General features: G+C 24.8%; 2 protein-coding genes across 2 annotated transcripts; both read right to left on the bottom strand.

The window, feature by feature from the left end:
- Positions 1–524: 524 nt before the first annotated feature.
- On the bottom strand, positions 525–15,338 carry LOC145848858 (C-Jun-amino-terminal kinase-interacting protein 4-like; the record flags this gene model as incomplete). Its single annotated transcript, XM_082954083.1, has 13 exons — positions 15,266–15,338; positions 14,585–14,761; positions 14,174–14,280; positions 13,471–13,603; positions 12,922–13,099; positions 12,207–12,415; positions 9,429–9,665; positions 5,401–5,593; positions 5,089–5,256; positions 4,273–4,477; positions 2,365–2,424; positions 1,861–1,901; positions 525–637 (listed from the first exon to the last, which is right to left on the bottom strand). Coding segments are annotated over exons 2-13 (1,751 nt in total), but the record flags the coding sequence as incomplete, so codon positions are not given.
- Positions 15,339–18,260: 2,922 nt separating this feature from the next.
- Positions 18,261–21,896, bottom strand: LOC145848859 (JNK-interacting protein-like). The gene is made up of 3 exons (XM_082954084.1): positions 21,796–21,896; positions 21,594–21,664; positions 18,261–18,356 (listed from the first exon to the last, which is right to left on the bottom strand). The coding sequence occupies exons 1-3, from the start codon at positions 21,857–21,859 to the stop codon at positions 18,318–18,320; spliced, it is 174 nt and encodes a 57-aa protein (XP_082810210.1). The 5' UTR covers positions 21,860–21,896; the 3' UTR covers positions 18,261–18,317.
- Between the last annotated feature and the right edge of the window lie 19 nt (positions 21,897–21,915).

Genomic DNA, 21,915 nt, shown 5'->3' with positions numbered 1-21,915 from the left:
AGAAAAAACATTAAAAAAAGAATTATTCATAGGGTACACCAAAAAAAGAACAAAATGCAGTTCTATCTTGGACTGACGTATAGAGGCTTAAAATTTTAAGATTGATAAGTATAAACTTTAAAGTTTTGAAGTACTAAAACTAAGGTTGTATTAAAATTGAGTTACTAGAGACTTTAATACTGTTTTAAAACAGTCATCAAATGCTAAAAAACTAATAGCTTTATGTATGTTGAGTAAAAAAAACCTACTTAGTAAGAAGTCTTTCAAATATGAGTGTGAACTATAGAAAACTCTTTAAGCTTTTAAGATCATACACGCTGTCCTTTTCAAATAGTTTTATTTCGAAACTATATGAGTATTTAAAGTAACATTAAAATTATCTTGAAATATTTGGGGATTAATCTAGTTTTAGGAATGCAAGAACATTTAAATTTTTGTTAAGATAATTTAATAATACTTATGCTTTAAAATAGCAAGCAATCCTATTAAAACAGTTTTTTTTAAAGAAAACAAAATTGACTAACTATCCATTTTGAGCTCCGAGCCACATCGTTGGTTGCATGCTCTTTGTTTTTTCCGCTTTCAAGAAATCTGTTGAGTTCTCCTCAGGAGATAAAATTTTCTCAACTTTTTCTTCCTAAATGTATTTGTCTAAGAAATATATTTTACGGAAAAACACTTCCGTAAACTTATTTTAAACACATGTATTATTTACTTAAACTAAAAAGTTAATTTATTTTTAACCTTTTAAAAATAAATTAGTGAGCTAGCTGATCTACAAATTAGGATCCAGATCGTTTTTTTCAAATCAAGTTTCGGATAATTTTAATTTTTCAAAACAATTTATGTTATATAAAGCTTCAAATACAATCTGATATTTCTATATTAGCTGTTATTATGTTTTATTTGTTAGTTCAAAAACAAAATTAAATAGTATTAAATAAAGATAGACAAATAAACTTTGGTTTACTGATTTTTAATTCAACTAACTTTGTTATTGACCAATGAAAATTGAATAAACTATACAAATGTTAAGTAATTCATAAAAACAAACAATAATAAAATTTGAAACAGTTCAGAAATTAAACAGTAATGTTTCATCATGAAAATAAGAATACAGAATCACTATGATATGAATCCATCAATTAACATTGTATTATTGATCCAGTAATGAAAAAGTGTGGTGCAAGTTTAAAATATACTTTTTGATTTTTTTTTTTTTTATAACTATCGCAATGCAAAAAAAAAAAAAACTAAACCAGAAAATATAGGTCAGTTACTACTCGCAATGTTGCCAAAGGTTTTTTGAACTTTCTTTTCAGGTTTTTTAAATAAAAAAAAGTGTCATAAATAGTATGAAAATATTTAAAAGATACTTTAATGCTACTTTAAGTGTACTTTATAACAATAAAATTCTAAATGATACAAAAAAATGTATATAATAGATTTTCATAACTAATCGAAAATTTATAATTTTTCTGGAATTTATTTTTTAATTCTAAGTTTTTTAGTGATTTTTGTTCAAATTTCCAGGTTTCTTCGAAATTTCTCTAACAGTTTTTCCAGTTTTATTTGCCTAAATTGCCACATTCCAAGTTTTTTGACAACTCTGTACATGTAAAAGTATCAAATACTTTTTATTTGTATGTGCTTAGACCCTGTGTCTTTTCAGGGAAATCTTTTTACAAATTTAATTAAACAATTTTTCAAATGGTGGTCGTATGATTTTACAAAAACTAATTGTTCATGATTTTTCAAATTGATTTGATCCGGATTCCCTATTTCAAAATAAAGATCCAAACGGATACAGAAAAGACTAATAACTATCAAGCATATGAATGTAATAAAAAAAACACTTACTTGAACTGGTTTAGGTGATTTTATGTTTCCAGTTTCGTGATCTGAGCAATTTTATTAAGGCTACTTATTTATATTTATAAATTTATTAGAATGTCATTAAGTACAATAAAAAATCGTCATTATTTAACTTGCTGTTAAAATAAAAACTACTTGACTTAGGGTCGGCAGCTTTTTTATGAAACGGGCCAGGTTTACTGAACAAAATTTTTCGCGTGGCATGTAAAAGTTTTTGGCGGGTTTTTATATAGTTTTTTAAAATTATCCTTTGAAATAAAAAAATACATAAAAGAAACAGCTGTTAAAGTGACTTACTAACCAAAAATGTTGTTAAATTAATAATTTGATTACTAAAATAGTTTAATAAAAAAACTGTTTTTTTTTATTAATTAAAATAATTTTAATAAATTAATAATAAACAATTCAAATAAACATTGTTCAAATTTAAACTTTTAGATGTATGAGAAACGTAAAAAAATATATTTACAAAAAATTTATACTAATTACCTGCACCGTTTTTAGTGTCTTCTTTATCCGAACACGTTTTATAATCTTCCAAGTTTACTCCTATTGAAAATTTACTGAACAATAACAAACATCTTTAGTCATACATTTATTGTAACTTGACTTTCTCCGTTAAAATTAGCGGTTTATGTGCTTGTGCTTTGGACGGTTGTGATTTTAATTATCACAAGTATAAAGTGCCAAGAAGTAAAAAAATAACAAAACAGTATCCATAAAGTAATAAATAAAAAAATGTAAAACCAGATGAATTTTGACTGAGCATGTATGAATACTTAGTAGCAAATGCGTGTTCATATTGTGAAAGCAAGTAGTTATGTTCATTTTTTATTAAAGCATGTACAACATCTGTTTATTACTATGCTTTTAATGAAATATACTAAATTAGCGGAGAAACTTTTTTCAAAAAATCCTAAACAAAAGTAAAATATATGCATTTATCTGTGATTGAGTACACACAAAGTTGCTTTGAATAAAGATGAAAAAAAAGCATGCTTTAATTTAAATTAAAAACAACTTTGTAATTAAGTCACAAAAAAGGTTTATTTTCATAACTTCGACATCAACTTTATACTCAAAATCTATAAAAATTAAAAAGCCTTATAAAAAGTTGCACGAAATTGCTTTTTTTAAACGAGTTTTTTTATTAAGCATTTAAAAACAAACATGGTTGCCACTGATCAAGCAGAGAAAAATTTCCTGACTTTTTCCTGACTTTTTACCAAAATTTTCCTGACTTTTCTAAATCAAACTCTTAAATTAAACTTATTCTAAAATACATAATCTAACAATTGAAACTATTAAAAGATGTTCAATATGTTTTAAGAAAATTTTTGCAGTTTTATAAAGGATATTTTACTAATTTATACCAGATGAAGGCATTGGAAATAAAATTAAATATTTTTGTAAATTTCTAGGAAAATTTTGGATTTTTTTTCTGACTTCAAAGGACTTTTAATTAATTTTTACCATCTGAAGGCTTTGGAAAACAAGGAATTTTGTAAATTTAAACTGACAAAATTTGACTTTTTTTTTTCTTATTTTATCAAATTTCCTGACTTTTCCTGACATTTTTTTAAAACCCCCCATTTTTTCTTGACTTTTCCTGACTTTTGTCATTTTTTAAAACTTTTCCTGACTTTTCCTGACCGAGTGGCAACCCTGAACAAAATATTTTTATCGTACTCAATAAATTTGTTTAGTTTGAATTCTTGCACTTTTTAACATTTTGAATAACAAAAAAAATTATACGTATTTTTAAGGGGAATTTAAAAAAATTTGTACAATTACAGAAAATTTAATTAAGTAACGCATCTTACAAAAAATCATAATTTTTTAATTAAAATAGCTTTAAGCTTAGAATTGATATTTCTCGAATATTTGTAAAAAATCTGATTTAAAAAACAGTTAAAAATGTATAATTTAATAAATTGAAAATATAAGTAAGATTAAAATAGTTTAAAACATGTTATAAAATATTTTGCAGCTTATGTTTATATATTTTGGTATAGGCTACAGAAAACATTACAAGTTTTATTTATAAATAATAATTATTATTAATGAACTTTACCGCGAGATCAACAACAACAGCATCCGATACAACCTACGACCGGTTTGGTCCTAATTAGAACTCATCAGGCAGGTTGATTCGGTCGTAGGTTGTCTCGGATGCTGTTGTTGATGATCTTGCGGTAAAGTTCATTAATTGTTATTGATGGCGCGAAACATCTCAATTCTGTTGATGATGGCCGTAGTAACTACTGGTTAAATAATAATAATAAATTACCGTTTGTTAAATCATAATGAATTCGTAAAATTTTTGTTCGTCAATAAAAACTTTTTTAATTTGTACTTTTTTTTTGTATTTAAAACTACATTCTTTATATAACTCACCAGGGACACTGCATATGCACAAAATATTGGTGTCAGAGGAACCTACAACAAAACTCTGAATTACTTTGCTTGGATGGCAAGCGTCCTTGACAACCACCCTGCTTCCCCCCTGGTGCTTGTCACTAGCAACCAGCCAGATGTAGCTACTGATCATCTGACTTCGTTCAGACTCAGTTTTCAAATTCTGCTGGTGAGTTTTCAACTCCTAAAACAATGTTACAGAAACATCAGTTACTTTTCATCAACTTTTTCGTATACTACTAAAGTTTTATCCCAAAATTTCTGTCTAGTAAATATTATTATATGTTTTGATTTTTCGAAAAATATAAAAATATCTTAACTTCTAGAGGAAAAATAATATATTTATTTAATTCTTTCAAGATTTATTAATGCAAACTCAGTTTCGGTCAAAGACATCGTCAGTGCTTATATAAAAAATCTTAATCAAATAGAATAGTAAAATACTACAAAATATACTTCATCTATAGCAATGTTCGGAAAATATGCAGCCCGTGACATACTTTTTAGCTAAATACGTTCTTTTTATAAGAATAAAAAAAGTTTTTGCGATAAAACCTTACAAAAAGGCTTTTAACTTAATAAGTACTAATGCATTGTTAATTCTTATTTTATAAATATTTTGTTTGATAAGTTCTTTTAAACTGTTTAAATAAATTATTTTACACAACTGCGGTTTGCAAAAAAAATTCTAAGAAAATTGGCTCGCGACTTATATAATGCTGCCGACCCCTGATCTTAAGTAATATTATTTAAAAAAAAATTACCTCTAGTTTAAAATTTCCTAAAATTAACAACCTTATTAAGTTGGTCAACACTTGTTGAATGGTTGTTTGAGTCTTCATCTGTTTTGTTGCTGCCATCATCAGCAGGTTTGTTAAGATAGAACACGCTTTTATCACCCATAACATAACCACCATCTTTAGTTCTTGCGTCAGATATATTGACTGCGCTTGCACACCAAAGCTTGTTTTGAAAATAAATTTATCAAATATTTTTTAAGACAGGAAAAAAAAAAGTTATAAACTACGTTTACGAACAATAATATATAAATATAATAATGCTATCGTTACATCTAAAACATACGATGCTAGTATAAAAAAAATTAACTTTGTAGTTAGGCTTATCGTCAAAAACAGGACCGCAGTAAATAGGAACAGGAACTTTTGTTCTGGAAGTGGTTTCCGACGTACTTGTGGAAGTTGGTAGAGCAGATTGGCTGCTTGTAGGTGAGTTTGGAAGACTCCAGCCGCAAGCTTGCAATCTCCCTTCATTGTTAGATCTGCTTGTTGATTTTTGCTCACTGTACAATATACGTCAAAAGTTTTTTAATCTAATTTATTGTTATCAGTTTTAAAAGTAATGTTTATAACATTTCATACAATTATATTTTTTAAGTAGCAATGATAATATACATACAACTAAAAATAAAATTTTTGAGTAATACTTTTATTAAAATATGTTAATGTTTTATGTAACATCGTAATAAAGTTATGAAATGACAATTTTCTAAGTTTATATAAATATATAAGTATTCTTATTTTAATGTGTACAAAGTGTATAAAATAAAAGAGAACAAGTATAAAACTTTTGACACATTTTACTAGTTAATATTTTTACTTAGAGAGTGAACTAACCTTTAATACTGACTTGGTTAAGTTTATTCTCAAACATACTATATAATTTATACTCAAAATTATATTTTACTTTAACATAATGTTAAGCAATAAAAAAAAATATAACAAACATTAGTTTCAATATTTAGCTTTTGAAGACTCCTTTATGAACTTAGTCAAAAATGCAAAAATATATTGTCAAATGAAAGTTATAGAACTTGTTTTACAACAGAACCTTTATCACTATTCAAAACTTTATCTGAACCTTTTGTAATACTTTTTTATGTGCTAATTGTTTTAAAATATCATTTTATATATTAAGGTAAACGCACGCAACATTTATAACTTTCAGCTACTAATTAAACTATAAGTTATTGAGTAGGCAACTTCAAAATATTTTTAAAAGCATTTCAATTAAAAAACTTAGTGTAACTATTTATTACTTTACATAAAACTTAAAATTAAAGTGAAATTAAATTTTAAACTCATATTAAATAAAATATTTAATAAAAATATCGTAAAATTTATGTTCTATACGTAAAAAAAATCGTCGCAGTTATTTCAAAGTCTTTAGTATGTCTGACATAGTAAGTGTTTTTGTTTTACTACTTTTTAAAATATATTTAAAACACAAAGGTTAAATGAATTAAGAATCGGTAGATTTCTCTAAGCATTAGATACAAATTTTTTTTTTGGGCCGTCGTGTGTTTGTGGTTAATAAACAAAGGGTTTAATAAAAAAAACTATTTGATTAGCACCATTGTTCCCTCTTAATCAAAGTTTTGCTATTTAAAAGTTTCAATTTCAATAAAATAGTTTAGGATGTTTTGCATAAGTTGTTTAAAGATAAATCAAGGCAGTAGTTAAGTGACTTCTTGCTATAAACTATAGAAATAAAATGATAAATTAGACTAGCTATATAAAACAAACCGAAACCGCCTAGCTTTTTTCAATTAAACTAACCATTTTCTCTTATATATTTGTTGGGTTGCAAAAGAGTCAATTTAAAACATTGTTTACATCTTATATAAGTACGATCACATAAAAACTATGGGATAGTAAACAAAAAATATTGATGAAAATAACTATTAAACCGGCTTTTATAGTAGACGTAATTTCCGATTTAAAACATTAAACAATTAGTTATACTAAATCTTTGTTATAGTAAACAATGGTTTACCAAGATGTTTTTAAAAATGGGTATAACAAACGTAGCCAAGCTAACCTAGTTTTATTTGAAATTATCTTTGAGATAATAAATATTAGAGAAAAATGTTGTTATAAGATTAAGAAAAAATTATAAACTACACATTTTGTCACGTTAAAAATTAAACTAAGCTTTGAAAACATATCGAAAAAACTGTACTAGAAATTTAATACCTATTCAAAATAAAATTCTAATAGTATTTGTTAAGCATAAAATTTAACCTAGATCAAAAACAATTCAATTACTTTCACTTAAATTCTATACTTAAAAAAGGGAAGGGCAATTTTTCTGGTCGGATGGTTAAATTTACCATATAAAACCTTTAAAATAAAAGTATTAGCGGACATCATAATTTTGAAAAATAGTACTATGAAAATTAAATAAGAATTCTTAAAAACAAAATTGTAATGAAATGGTCAGCTAATAAATAATAATGTGTAATTATAATCGAGTTTAGAGTTTACTTATAGATTCAACTTTCATAAGATGTTTCAAAACTAAAAAATACTTCGCAGGCTGTACGTTCCCCACCCTTGGCCTACTTTATAAACACATAAAAGGATTTGAAATATATTGCAAAAAGTGATAAAGATCTTTGAACTGGTTTTAAATCCATAAAATTTTAGAGACATATTAAGGACTGTTTAGGGTAGTTTAGGTAAGTTTTCTATTCAAACTAACATTAGCTCTGAAATATTATATCTAAATTATAAAATATAGGTAATTTATAAATAAAAAAACGTTTTTTGAAAAGAAATAAAGTCTTTATCAATACTAAAAAAACAATTAACCAGTAAATAGAACATTGAAAAAATAATTTTTAAAAAATATTTAGTTTTGCCTTTGTACATTTCAAATATTCTTACATGGATTTTTAATAGCTCCAAAACGTTAACATCATATGTCTCAAAATTACTTTGGACCTTATAAAGCTGTAAGAATGGTTAAAGTTTAAAATTTATAAAATACCTTGTTAAAATAAATAGGATATCCTTCTAGCTATTAACTATTTCTAAATGACTTGTAACTTTCAAAAACTTATAAGTTATTTAGATAAAAACTATATTCTTTAAAATAGGTTCAATATGGAGCTACTACAACAACAAACAATTACTTAATATACATAGGCTAAACTAAGCAAGCTATTTACAATTTAGAAAACTAAAAATGTTAGCTATATTTATGGTAAATGAAAACTATAAAAACCCATTATTGCTTAGATTGACTTCTATATTTAAGAATTTGCTAAATTTACTTATTTAAAAAAGTTCAAAATAAAACAAGCATACTTATTTGGATTTATTAGAAATTGCACTAAAATAAAACAAATCAAACAAAATGAATTCAAAACAAAGTTTCAAGCGAGTATAAACAAACAACATTATACAACAAATAATATCGGCATATCTCGTATTTGGCTAGTAAATTTAATATGGTAGTCTTTAGGACTAAAAACTAATAAAAAAAAGTGCTAAAAAGAATTAAAGTCTATTAATAGTTAACATTTTAACGAAAAATAAATAGGTGTTTTCAATTATTTTGTGATGATAAAAACATTTATTATATTAATTTAAAAAATTAACTTAAGCATTACGCTATATAAAATTCATCAAATTTGTATTAAAATTTTAAGAAAAAAAAATCGATAGTACAAAAGTAAGAAATTCAAAATGCTTCAGTACTTTTATTTTTATAATTTTGTTTTTTACTATTAGATAGACTAAGCGGCTACCATCTTCTTTCTTTAAAAAACAAAAAAAAAGCACGATATTAAAACACATATAGTTTTTGAACACCAAAGCAAGCAATATATACTGATATAGTAAGCTCTATAATGAACCTAGAAATTATTAGCTATATATGTGGCTAGATTTTTGGACTTTTAGATGCTTCTTTGATTTTAAATCCAGAAAATAAATAATAATTGATTTTGTAATTGTTAAGATTTAGGCGGAGATCTTCTGTAATACCTGGTTGATAATTTACGTTTTAAGAATTTAACATAAGTTTGTTAATTAGGTGCTACACTTTTTAGTAAATAATGATCTTACAAAAAATTATTATACTTTAACCAAAACGAGTCTAAGTTTTTTGAAAATACCGAACAATTTTTAATCATCTAATAAGCACAATTAAACCTAGTCGAAAATATTACCAGTAATTTTTTATTTTTTACAAAAATAACAATTTCTTTTAGCTCTTTGTTATAAAATCTTTTTTTATTAGCAAGTATATACTAATAAGCCTTGGTCAATGTGAAAAACAGCATTCTAAATGGAGAAAGAGACATGAAGTACGACTAAAAAAAAACATACTTTTTTAGGGAGTCAATTGTAGGGCTCCTGCCGTAGAACTGGTTTGTGCTTTTGCTCCTCGGCATGACTCTGCTGTTAAACGCATTGTACTGCATGCTTATCGAGTTGACGACAGATCCTCCGCCACCTCCAGCCTGCGTGTTGCTTCTTCTCTTTACCGGAGATTTTTCGCTTGTCACAGAAGCGTTGAGTGAAGAAGATGAAGCTTCGTTGCCTGACTGGAAGAGACGGTGGAAACTGTTAGAAATATATTAATATTAATACTGTACTTGTATTTTTATTTTAATCTAAATACAAAACGTATAGATAGAAGTATTAAGTTTTTTTTTGTTAAAACATTTTTTCACTATATAAGTTTTTTTTCAGCAATTACACAAGTTACAACTTTACCAATGACAAAATAAGTAACCTTTAAGAAACTTTAGTTTAGTACTATATAAGCATACATGTACATGAAACAAGCGTCCTAACTGCTGTTACTAAATACATTTTATTTATTTTCAATAAATTTTTTAGATATTTTTTCAACAATTGCAGTTCTCTTAAATAGTAACTTTAATTTTTATTACTTAAATGGATAGTATAAGTGACACATGAAGTAATATTCTTAATAAAAAACTACTATGTCTGTCTGTATTAATAAATATTTAAAACATATCTATTCATAGGGATTACATAAAACTTAAACTTAAAAACATTTGAAAAATTTATCTTTTTTTAAATTAAAAGCTAAATGCTACATTCACCTGTTGTATAACTAAGCTTAGTAAAGCTAGCGTCTAAAAAGCATAGTTATACGGGAGTTGCATAGCTATAGAAAGGTTAAAACTCTGGTTTTATAAACTTACTTTTATCTTAACTTTAAACAGTATCATTACTGTAACAATAGCAAGGTTAATTTAGTGTAAGTTTTATTAGAAACTATATCTTCACATAGTATTAACTTATTATAAAAATTAACACACATATTCCTATAGTAAGAAATAAATTTGACTACTAATAATTTCATTAAAGATATTCTATAAACTAGTAGCAATATTTCGGCTATCTTCTTCAAAGCTGAGACAGTTTAGCAATAGTAGAAAGTGTAAGCAGAAAGTTTGTTGCACAAATTAAGATATGTAATTGTAAATACTAAGTTAATATAAAACTTAATAAAACTTGTTGTAACTAATATTACAAACGGACATTCAAAATATTTTTTTAATTTATTCAAATTCCTAAGATCTGTTCATTAAATTAAAAAAGTATTTTTAAACCCGTAACTTCAATAGTACTTAGTAAGTTCTAAACAAAGTTTTAACAAAGATAATTTTTGGTTACATAAACTAAAGTTAGCTAATATTTCTAACAACTTTTAAGCCTGGTGCCACAAATATGTGTAAAATCCAATAAAACAATATTTTCATACCCACATAATTTAAACCTCGAAAACCTTAAAATTTCTACATAGGTTAGTACGTATTACTATATCTTTGTACATAACTAAAACTTATCTTTCAGTTTTACTATACAAACACCAAAATAATAACTAAAAATGTTAAACTTTCTATTAATTTTGTGTACAAAAACTATTTTCTTATCTGCTATTACAAAGTTTCTAAACAAGTAGATAATTTAAAAACTAAAAAAATTAGAACACAGTTCAATTAGAATATCAATCAAAAAAAACTTAAAGGGGACAAAGTATAATAAACTAAAAAATGTTTGACTAGTATACCACTTATTATTATGTATAACTTTTTTTTTCAATTAAATTACATTCTTTGTAATTAATCAACTAGTTACGGGTAATGTAAAAGTATTTAATACTGTAGTTCATTAGCTAACTACTGAGTCCTTAAAAATGATGCAAATTAAAGGTATAAGTTCCAGTAGAAAATAATGAAGAAACGATTATCTATCAGGCTTTTACTTTATTTTGAGGGCCTATGTTTCAAAATTTCCAAAAAAAAAAAAACATGCTTAAATTCCAGTTAAGAGCGCTCCATTTATTAAATAAACAAAAAATAAATTTTGTGTTTATTTAAAAGTTTTACATCTTCATAAAAACTTTATTAGAATTTGAAAAGTTCATAAAGTTTTAAATTTTTTGTTTAAATGGTATTAAATTAAAGGATAAGCCTTTTTTTAGATACGTTAACTTAAAGCAGTAAGTTTAGGAGAATTCAGTCTACTGTATAAATAATTAATGAGATTCTCTCATATAACTGTTATAAAGTTATTTAAAAAGTTTTTTTTTTCAATTTTTTAACAAAATTTACGTCATTAACATATCAAAACTAAAATTATAAATTAATTAAAAACCCAATTACAAAATCTATTTTATTAGTTTGTAATTTAAACTGGCCACAATTTAGCAAATACATAAACTTTTAAGTACATTAATAGCTTAATAAGTAAGTAGAAAGTAAATAGTTTTAATTATAATTTTAAAGTAAACAATGTAAGATTAGTCTTGTTCACAAAATAAAACTAGTTTAACGAATTCAGTTAAAGTTCCCTATAGTTATTTTTTTAAATGAAGCGTTTAAAATACGTTAAAGTGCAATCAGTCTAGTGCTTATTGAAATTATAGCGAAAAATACCTGAGCTTTGGTGGAAAAAAGTAGAACTATTGCTGCTAGTTAAGATAAAAGAATTTAAATGTTTTTAAAATTAAACTAACTTATAAAAACTGTTTTGAAAACTAATCTAAACATTTTTTATTTAAATAAAAGAAACTTTTGAACAAATTTTAACAAAAAAAAAACTTAATTATAAATAAATAAGACTTACAAGTGGAAAATAGAAGATTTTTTGCTACTTCGATTCTCATGCAAGTTCTTTTCATCATTCAATTCTCTAGCAGCCCTCAGGGTTTCCGTCCACCTGACGGCTTCCTGCAATTCCATCAGTCGTTCTTTGTACTGATTCCTTTCCATCAAAACTCTTGCCATCTCAACTCTCGTGAATCTCCTACGTTGTGCCAACGGTATTACACCCTCCTGTGAATAAATTGATTTATATCATAAATGTTCAGTACGAGTAAAAAGACAAACGATGTAGAGTATGGAGTGAATTGATACTTTTTTTATAAAACTATTAGTATCTTTAAGCTTTAGCTTCAAAAATTTTCGCAACATTACTTTGGTTTTTAATTTTACATTTGTTCTTATTTATTGCGTAATGAAGTTAACTGTAGAAGCACTCATAAAACTTTAAAATAGAAGTTTACAAAACTTAAATTATTACTTATGTTGGCACTAATTACTTGTCACTTAGTTTTGATAAACTAGCTTTAAAACTGTTAATTAATTATTTGTAAAAACTTAAATTAAATTATTTGTTGTTTTAAAAAAAATTCATTTACTTTTTTTACTTCTTACTGTTAATTCGTTTAGAAAAAATTCAATGGTTGTAGTCAAACATACAGAAAAAGAAGATTATATTTTTCCTTTTAAAGCTAAATTATATACTGATAAATTTTTAAAGCTTTAAAACAAAAATTAACCTCATCATTGTTATTTTTTGAGTTTGGCGTTGAAGAATCACAGGGAGAAGTAGAGTCATTAATGTGGTCTTTTTTAAGTTTTTGTATTTGTTCCTGCATTTCGGTAATATTTTTTTCATAATCAATCATCTTTTTTTCCAAGCCAGACTTGCTTTTTTCTGACGCAGCAAGTTCATCTCTAATATTAAAACTTAATAAATAAGCTGATTAAACCTTGTAGTTAAAGTTTAGCAAAGTACAAATGGTAACTTTAAAACAATGTAAGAAAGTTTATAAGATATCTTAAAATAAGTTTTCAACAAATTCAGCTTGGTAACATTTACTTAAAATTCAATATATTTGTTAATTAGCAATTAAATTAAATAACTTGTTTTGTCAGATTTGCAAGTTTGTTATCTAAATGCAAAATATAAAAGTATGCACGTTAAATATTTACTTTTTAAAATACACTACAAGAATAGCATTAAAACTTTCTTAATTTACTATCATGAGCAGTTACATTAAAGTAGTACAAAAATGCATAAATGTGTTAACGATAAAAAACAAAACTTTAAAAGGGTGTGCTGCGTGGAAATTTGGTCCAACTGTTGAATTAGATCATCTTTTACTACATTGAGCGCATTTTTGGTTGCAAGCAGTTTGGTATTTTCAGTGAGTAGGTTTTCTACTTCTTTACTCATTCCTATTGTTAGTGTTTATTTATTTAAAAAATCATTTTAAATTTACTTATTAACAGTGAAATTTTCAAAATAGATAAAGTAGTTGCTAGTAGTAAAAGATAATCAATATTCTTTTACGTTTGATTATTTTATAAAAAACACAGATTGAAGTATTATTATCAAAAAGGAACTTAAAAAGCCATAAACAAACATTACGATTACTAAATAAAAATTAAAAATGATTTTAGTTGCAGACAATTGCTAGAAAGTTTTGAAACATAAAAACGATTTGATGGAGTAATTTTTTTTTAATAATAAAAAAATACCAAAATATCCGATTTTTACTTAATATTTGAGTTTTGTAGTCTTTTAAAGTACTATTTTTTTATAAAATTATATGTGAGTAGACATAAACAAGGATTTTTTAATAGTTGAAAGAACATAAATATTCAATCATCAAAAAATTTCCAAAATATGACTTGTCTAAATTAAGGTTATAGGGGCGTCAATTAAATAACATGAATGCTTTATATTAGATTATATTTTTGTATCTTTAAACTTTTTTTGTTAAATGAAACTTAAAAAAAAATCACCTGCAATATCAGCTCCTTTGTCAACATCACCCAGATCTTGCATTGAAAGTTCGGCAAATAGAGAGTTTTCATTGGCTGTCTCTTCCTTAACTACAATGCTTGATGACCTTTTTTTTTTAAACTATGATGTTAAATCTATCTGAACAAAAAAAAAATTAGAATGAATGGTTCAAAGGTAGTCTGCCTTTTATAGAAGAAGTTAGACAGCTGTGAATAATTTGAACATGCAATAAAATTGGTTAAAAATCCCACAGTAAAAAGCTGTTTTAACTCTTTGAAAACAAAAACAACAGATTCAAAGTCTTTCGTTTATCAAAACATTGAAACTTGTATTTAAATAGAAACAATAGATTATATGATTAACAAAAACATAACTATTTGAAAATACCGTAATATTTAAAGCATACAAACGTATTTAAAAGGTCTTGATTTTCAGCGTGATGTAAATTGTCGCCAAAAGCTAAAACGTCTTTTTCTACAAGCGTTTCTTTAGTTATTTTGTTATCATCATTGCTCATTGATTTTCATCCATAATCTCATCAGACTTTTCTAATGTTTCGAAATTTTCAACTTTCTCTTCATTTTTTTCTGTATGAAATCAAAACTAGTTAAAAGAATTTTTATAAAACCTAATGGGCGTGTAACGTAATTATAAAAACCTAGGTATGAAATTTCAACTGTGTCTAATAAACAAACCTATTATTAAAAAAAAAGTATTTTAGATCAAATTACTATAATAACATTTAGTTATTTATAATTCATGACACTTACAAACTTTTAATTTATGTGTATTACAATGAACACATTTAAACAATGTTATTTTATAAACAAGCCGATCTGTCATTTTAAAACAACGATATAACAATTATAAAAGTAATAGCTAAAATAATACTTAAGGTATATAATCATAATTTTTAAACTATTAACATTGTAAATTACTAAACACCAAATAAACTAATACTAGTGCTTATGAAAATTGTTAAATCTGTTAAATGTAAAACAAAACAGAGAAAATCAAATATTTTGGTAAGCCTAGCAACACAAAATATACTTTTATTCTTGCATGCATTATACTATCTTAAAAGTGCTTACCTTGGTTTTCTAACAAGTTGTTTTGGCTCTCACTAGTCACAATACTTTGATTTTCAATAGGTGTGCTGGGTAGTTCATCCTAAAATAGTTTTAAATATGTTAAAAACCACATAAAAACCACACAACTGCATTTTAATTTACGCTTCACATCTTCAGCAACTAGTGACTACAAAATTTAAAAACATATATTTTTCTATAGCTATTTTTGATTTATTTAATTTAAAGAAAAGAATAAAAAATTCTAGTGCATATAAACTATTAGATTATTATTTCAAATAATCTGAACAATGCATTTTAACTGTTAAAACTTGAGTAAAGTGCACAAAGAGTAATAAAATACTTTATCTAGTAAATTTATGAGATTAAAAAACAGCACTTTATTAAACGTACAAAAACAGAGCATTAAGTGACTTAATCTTTGAAACAAAAGCATAGACATTTATATACATTTTTATTTAATAAGCAATAAAAAAATAAGATGATAAATTAATAAAAAAACTGTATAAAGTAAAATTGAAAAGAAAAAAGATTATACTAAACTGTTACACGATCAAAGTTATTTAAAAAAAATTCAAGTATCGTTTTGTATAGGTTTCATGGTTAACTTATTTCGATTTTTACTGAAGAAACGGGAGTTACAAGCACATAAAATGAAATCTAACTTTATAAGATATTTTTTTCATGTGATTTTAGTTTCGGTTAAATACAGTTGTTCAAAAAATATAAAGTAATTAAACATACATACCACTTGTTGTTTTGTTTATACAAAAGAAACTAATATATACATTTCTTCATAAAACTTTATAATTATTTTATATATAAGTTAGCAAAAAAGTTTATTTTGATGTAAATAGTAAAAAAATGTTATTAGAAACTATATAGACTTATTATAAATAAAGCAACAACTAGTTTAATTTCATCTAAAATTATTCAATTACTTTTAAGCAATACTTACAAAAATTTAATGATTTTAACCCCAAAGTTTTACTTAATGTTTTTTTTTAATATAAATGCCGAAAATCTAACTATCATCAAAGATATTTAATACATTAAACTACCTGAAAAAACTTTACGAAGTATACAAATCACTACAGTGTAAAAACAAGATATTTGTTATTTTACCTAAAGTAATTAAAAAAAAATAAAAACAGTGAAAATTAAACTTTCAATGAATGTAAATTTAAATCTTTAGAAATATGATGATCAATTGGCTCGTCATCATCTAAAACAGAGTCATCTGCCGTTAAAATAGAAGTTTCACAGCTTCCGGACTGCATTTTTTCACTAAAATTAGCATGGTTATCCAGTTGAGAGGGAGACTTTTTTCTACTTCTGTTCTGTATAAAAAATTAAATTATTGTACCAGCTCTATTTTATAAAGTAATTGCATTATTTTTATATGCATAAATAAAAACATTATAAAAAAAGTTTGTGATATAGTAAAAAAATAAATTAATTAAAGTAAAAAGTATATTTATAAAAATTCATCGAATATAAATAACTAGTAAAACCTTTAAGTAAGTCTGTACTTTTTGAATTAAAATTATTTCTGTTATATCCTTAAAACAAAAACTAATAAAATGTTTACTTCCACCTCAAAAGTTTTATTGTTTAGCTTGTTTTGTACTATAAATTTTGACAGTTTACTTTTGTATTCTGAGCTAATTACTAAACATTACAGTAATTTTTTAATGATTTTATACACAAATTTCACAAATTGATGTATTCTATTATGTTTGGTAGTATAAAATATTAAGGTATGTTGAATTATATATAAAAATTTGTGGGTTTTACTGTTTTTAAACATTTTATCAAACAATTAAAATATAATACAAATAAATTAAAATAGTTTACATAAGACAAAATTTTAATAAAAATATTATTAAAACAAATTTAGTTAGGTAAACTATAATCATTTCTAGAAGCCAATATGATCAAAAATTATAAAAGTAGAGGACATTGAAATTGAAATTTTTTTATCATTAATAAAAATATTTGATACAACATCAATTCATTATAAAAAATGATGTTATAAATAAATCTAAATACTTACTAATAAACATCAATTTCATCTAAAACTTCTCTGCAGTTTTTTTTTATGTCGTTTATTTTTTAGTAGACAAAATATTTTACTAGACTATTTTCGAAATTACTATGGTATAAAACTTTTTAGTTAAAATAGTCGAAATGTTTTTTATTGCTGCTTACTAAACATTAAATATTGATCTAAATAACTTAATACTTTTAAAAATATTGAAGGTAAAGCTGTGTTCAAATTGTTAGTAAGTACTCTACTTTTTATATGTATTTTCAATTTTTTTCAGTAAAAGTAATTATTAATTTAATAATTTTATCTGTAAAAAGATAAATGACATAGTAATAACCTAAGACAATATTAAAATGTTTATGAATAAATAACAACAAGGTAGAATTATAAAACCATTAGCAAAACCAAAAATTAACTCAGAAAAAATGTATTTCATTATTATCACTATAACTAGTTTAGTGAAAAAATGGTTTGGATAACAACAACGAAAATAATAAACAGTTTACCTGATCCATTGAAAAAAAAGTGCTTTAGAAATTAGGTTTTGGTTAGTATATATTTATTGATACTTACACTGTAAATAGTCAAACTAATTATCAATTTAGACACACCACAAAATATGATTTCTAGATAAAAATATTTATGTTTTCTTAAACAAAAATAAAACCATCTAATAAAATAAAAACAAAATTAGTAAAAATGTTAAGATTATTTTATTATTTAGCTAAAGAATTTTTTTATAAATGCGTAGTAATTTCTAAAACCAAAAAAAAAGTATAAAACGTAATCTCTAATTTTATTTTAACAAAATTGTTAACTAAAAAGTAATAATACAATACCAGTATAGGGTTACTAGTTTAAAATAATAAAACAATGTTTAAGTTTTTCTGGTTACACCTTGTGGAGTTTATTTTAATATTTCATTTTAATAAAAATAAAACAAACTTTGGTCGTGCAACAGGTGAGCTTGGACTTTCCGCTAAACTTTGATTCATTTGTTGAAGTTTAGTTTTTTTCTATCAACTCTACATAAGATTGTATCATCTGAAGAATAAACATTTGCAGTTTTTATGCATATATATACATATTTATTTAAAGAAAAATCTTGTAGATTTTAATCAAAATTTAAAACATATTTTTTAATCAATTTGATATTCATATAATTTGAAAAATAAAAATAAATTACTTAAATTCAGTTCTGTTGTCGTCTTTGCTTTTTTGTGCAACAAGTTTGACAATGGTAAAAGTTAATAAAGTTTTTATTTAAAGGTAATTAAAATTCGAATAAGTAACTGTCAAGACTGTTTTAGTTCTTTATGAGCAGATTTTATAACTACATTGACTTGTTATTTTACTTATTTTTTTTACTTTTAGGGTGACTACACAAGAAAACTTCTAATGTTAAAAGTAATTAAAACTTTAAAGATGTTTACTTTACCTGAAATTATTTAGATTAATTTTTTATTTAATTAATAAAACTACTTTAATCTAGAAATATAAGGTTTCAATTGGTTAAGTAGAATTTCAGAAATTACATTGTTGATTTTATAAAGCAAAGTACATCTCTCTAAACAAGCCATGTTGGAGAAGCTTTTGTTGTAATGACCAGATTAGCTTTTTGCCGGATAAAAATAAAGTATTAGATATTTTTTTAATCTAATACTATACTTCTTTTATATTATGTAATCCATGTAATAAAACGCACACTATTTCTTTTTTAATTTTCTTTAAACAATTTTTTCTACGAACCAGACAGCTAAAACAAAAAAAAATTACCAAAACAAAACTTTTTTACAATTTAACATCAAACTAGGTTTATAATTTGCACATTATTTTCATTATGGGATTAATAACTTTTAAAGTTAAAACATTTATTCTAGCTTAATAAATTAAATCTACTTCTCGGCTAAAGCATCTAGATTAACGAGGGTCAAATAAGCGAGGATGTACTGAAATATATATAAAAAAAAACAAGTTCTACTTAATTTATCTTCAAAAAGTATCTAAAACCATATAGGGATGGTCAAGTAATTATTATTGTAAAATAACATTGGCCTTTATAAAAATTATCAAACTATGTACTATAAAAAACTTTTTACAGAACAAAAAGAATTAATTTTTGAGATATAGTCCAGTCAATTGTGCAAAAAGTTTCTAATACAAATGAATCGAAAAAATTTCATTGCTGACTTTCTTCGAACTTTGAAAAACTTACTAAAAATCTACTTTCTCCTTCATTTTTTAATCAATTAACCTCTATTTTTTTTTAAATGTGCCTTACATCAATAAAGAAACTTTTATTGTATTGATCAAATATAACATTTAAAAAGTTTATGAACAAAATAAAAAAAAGAATTGTTTGTTATCAAATTAAGATTAAAATGAGAAAGTTTCAGAACGATGACTTCTTAAGAACTGTGATAAAAGATATATTTTCAATGAAATAGACTTTTTTTTCTTTTACCTCGTTCCTTCCATAAGGATCCTATTGAACTATTCAACTTCGTACTCTCATATCTCAAAAGCTAATTTTAATTCTACAAAACGGTAAAAAGCAACTGCTAGCTAAGCTAAAGATCTTTAAAATAAGATCAACATATAAAATTTTTTTTTACGCCCGTATGGTCTTAATAGGGTACACATAGGCTAAAACTGTATATGAAATAAGTTCAATTCAAAATTTTATTAACAAAAAAATGCTTCACTCGCTTGAACCAAATCAAACGAGATCATCAGTTGAACAAAATCTGTAAAAAAAAATTATGCAAAAATGTAAGAAGGCATTAGGCTAAACTTGAAATAAAATACTAAAAGCTTTAAGTTTGAATATATGATATAAGTTAAACAACATGAACGGAACTAAAATATTATCATATATAGCAATAACAAATACAATAAATGATTAATTTCATATAAAACACTAATATTCCAAAGAAATTGTATGCAAAATAAAAAACAACTTTAAAGAAAACTTGTTAGTTATAACTTAAATATAGCTATGTATCAAAGGGAACGGGTCAAAATTGTACATAGACAAAATTGCACGACAATAATTTTGCACCAAGGGTCAATTTTGCACGGAGGATCTTTTTTGCACGTGAGTAAAAAAAAAATAGAAAAAATATATATTATACAAAAAAAAACAGAAAAACTAAAATATAAATTTATAAAAAAACAAAAAAAAAAGTTACTGACCGACGGTAAGGGTTAGGGACAACAGTGATAGTTAAAAAATAATAATAATTAACTAATAAAAAAAAAAGAAAAAATGCTACTGACCGAGAGTAAGGGTTAGGAGTAACAGTGAAAGTAATATTTAAAAAAAATAAATTAATAAAAAAAAATTTAATAAATAAAAAATTCAACACGTGCGAAAATCTCTCCGTGCAAATTTGTCCGCTCGTGCAAATTAGACACCTACCCGTATCAAAAGATGTTGCTTACCTGCCAAATGAAATAGTAATAGAAAAAATAAATGTTGCTATTAAAGTTTAAAAAAACTTTTGTTACACACGTATAGAAAAATTACTTTCAAAAAAATATTAATATTTCATTAAAAAAAAATTTATGGTAAACTTATATCAACATTTTCACAAAATACCCAACTTTACTTAACCACAGCTAACCATGTTTGTACTTTTAAATTTCTTAAGTAAAAGGTACTTGTTTGAACTAACTAAGTTAAGCAACATTTTAATTGACTAAAATTAAATCTACACACATGAAAACTAAAACAAAATGCTTGCTCATGCCAATTTGATCATCAGACCACAAGTTTCGGTAGACTGAGACCGGTTTCGTCCTTATTAGGACTCATCAGTCAGTCACAACCGAAAAACCTGCAGTCTTCAATCTACAAATGGTTTATCATGCTTTCACATGAAGCAACCATTTGCTGGCAATGATCAGTGACGTCAGCATTGTCATTTGCCGTGCAACGTTTTAAACATTGTCCACTAGGCAAGACATCTGGTACGCTCGTTTTAGTACAATCAACAAAAAACATCGGCGAAAGTCAGCAGAGCAGAAGCTTGGACCTTCGTTTGCCGTGAGACAAGCTCAATTTTAACAAAATGGTTGATCATGCCAATTCGATCATCAGACCACAAGTTTGTTGAAACATGTTTTCTTTACTACTAAATCTAAGGCAAAATCAAAAGGAAACATCAGACCAAATCGTATTTATATTATTTATTATAATAAATAGTTTACTTTTTAAATAAGCTATTAGATCATGTTTAAAAATCAAGCGTTAAAAACAATAAAAACAAATGAACCCACCTCATTATGTCTAACATGCAGCTCAGAAAATTCTCTTTTTGCTTCAACATCACGGTCTTGAAGACGCTCAACTACAAAGAAAACACATGTCAATAAATATTTCTATATTGTTACAAAAAAAACTAAAAACCGAGAAAAGCCACTTTACTAATAAAAAAATTAAAATTATCTAACACTTTAAAAAATATACAACTATACTAACTTTGATCAGCATAATTTTTACACTTCAACTCAAGATGCCTATTTTCGCTTTCAAAATTTTCCATTTTTAACCTTACTTCTCTACTTTGTCCTTCATTGATATCCTCGTTTTCCATTAGCT

This window comes from Thalia democratica, unplaced genomic scaffold (genome assembly GCF_965202585.1).
Source record: "Thalia democratica unplaced genomic scaffold, ktThaDemo2.hap1.1 HAP1_SCAFFOLD_1786, whole genome shotgun sequence".
NCBI classification, from domain to species: domain Eukaryota; kingdom Metazoa; phylum Chordata; class Thaliacea; order Salpida; family Salpidae; genus Thalia; species Thalia democratica.
The sequence above is the reverse complement of the archived record's forward strand: the minus strand, read 5'-3'. Positions and strand labels throughout refer to the sequence as shown.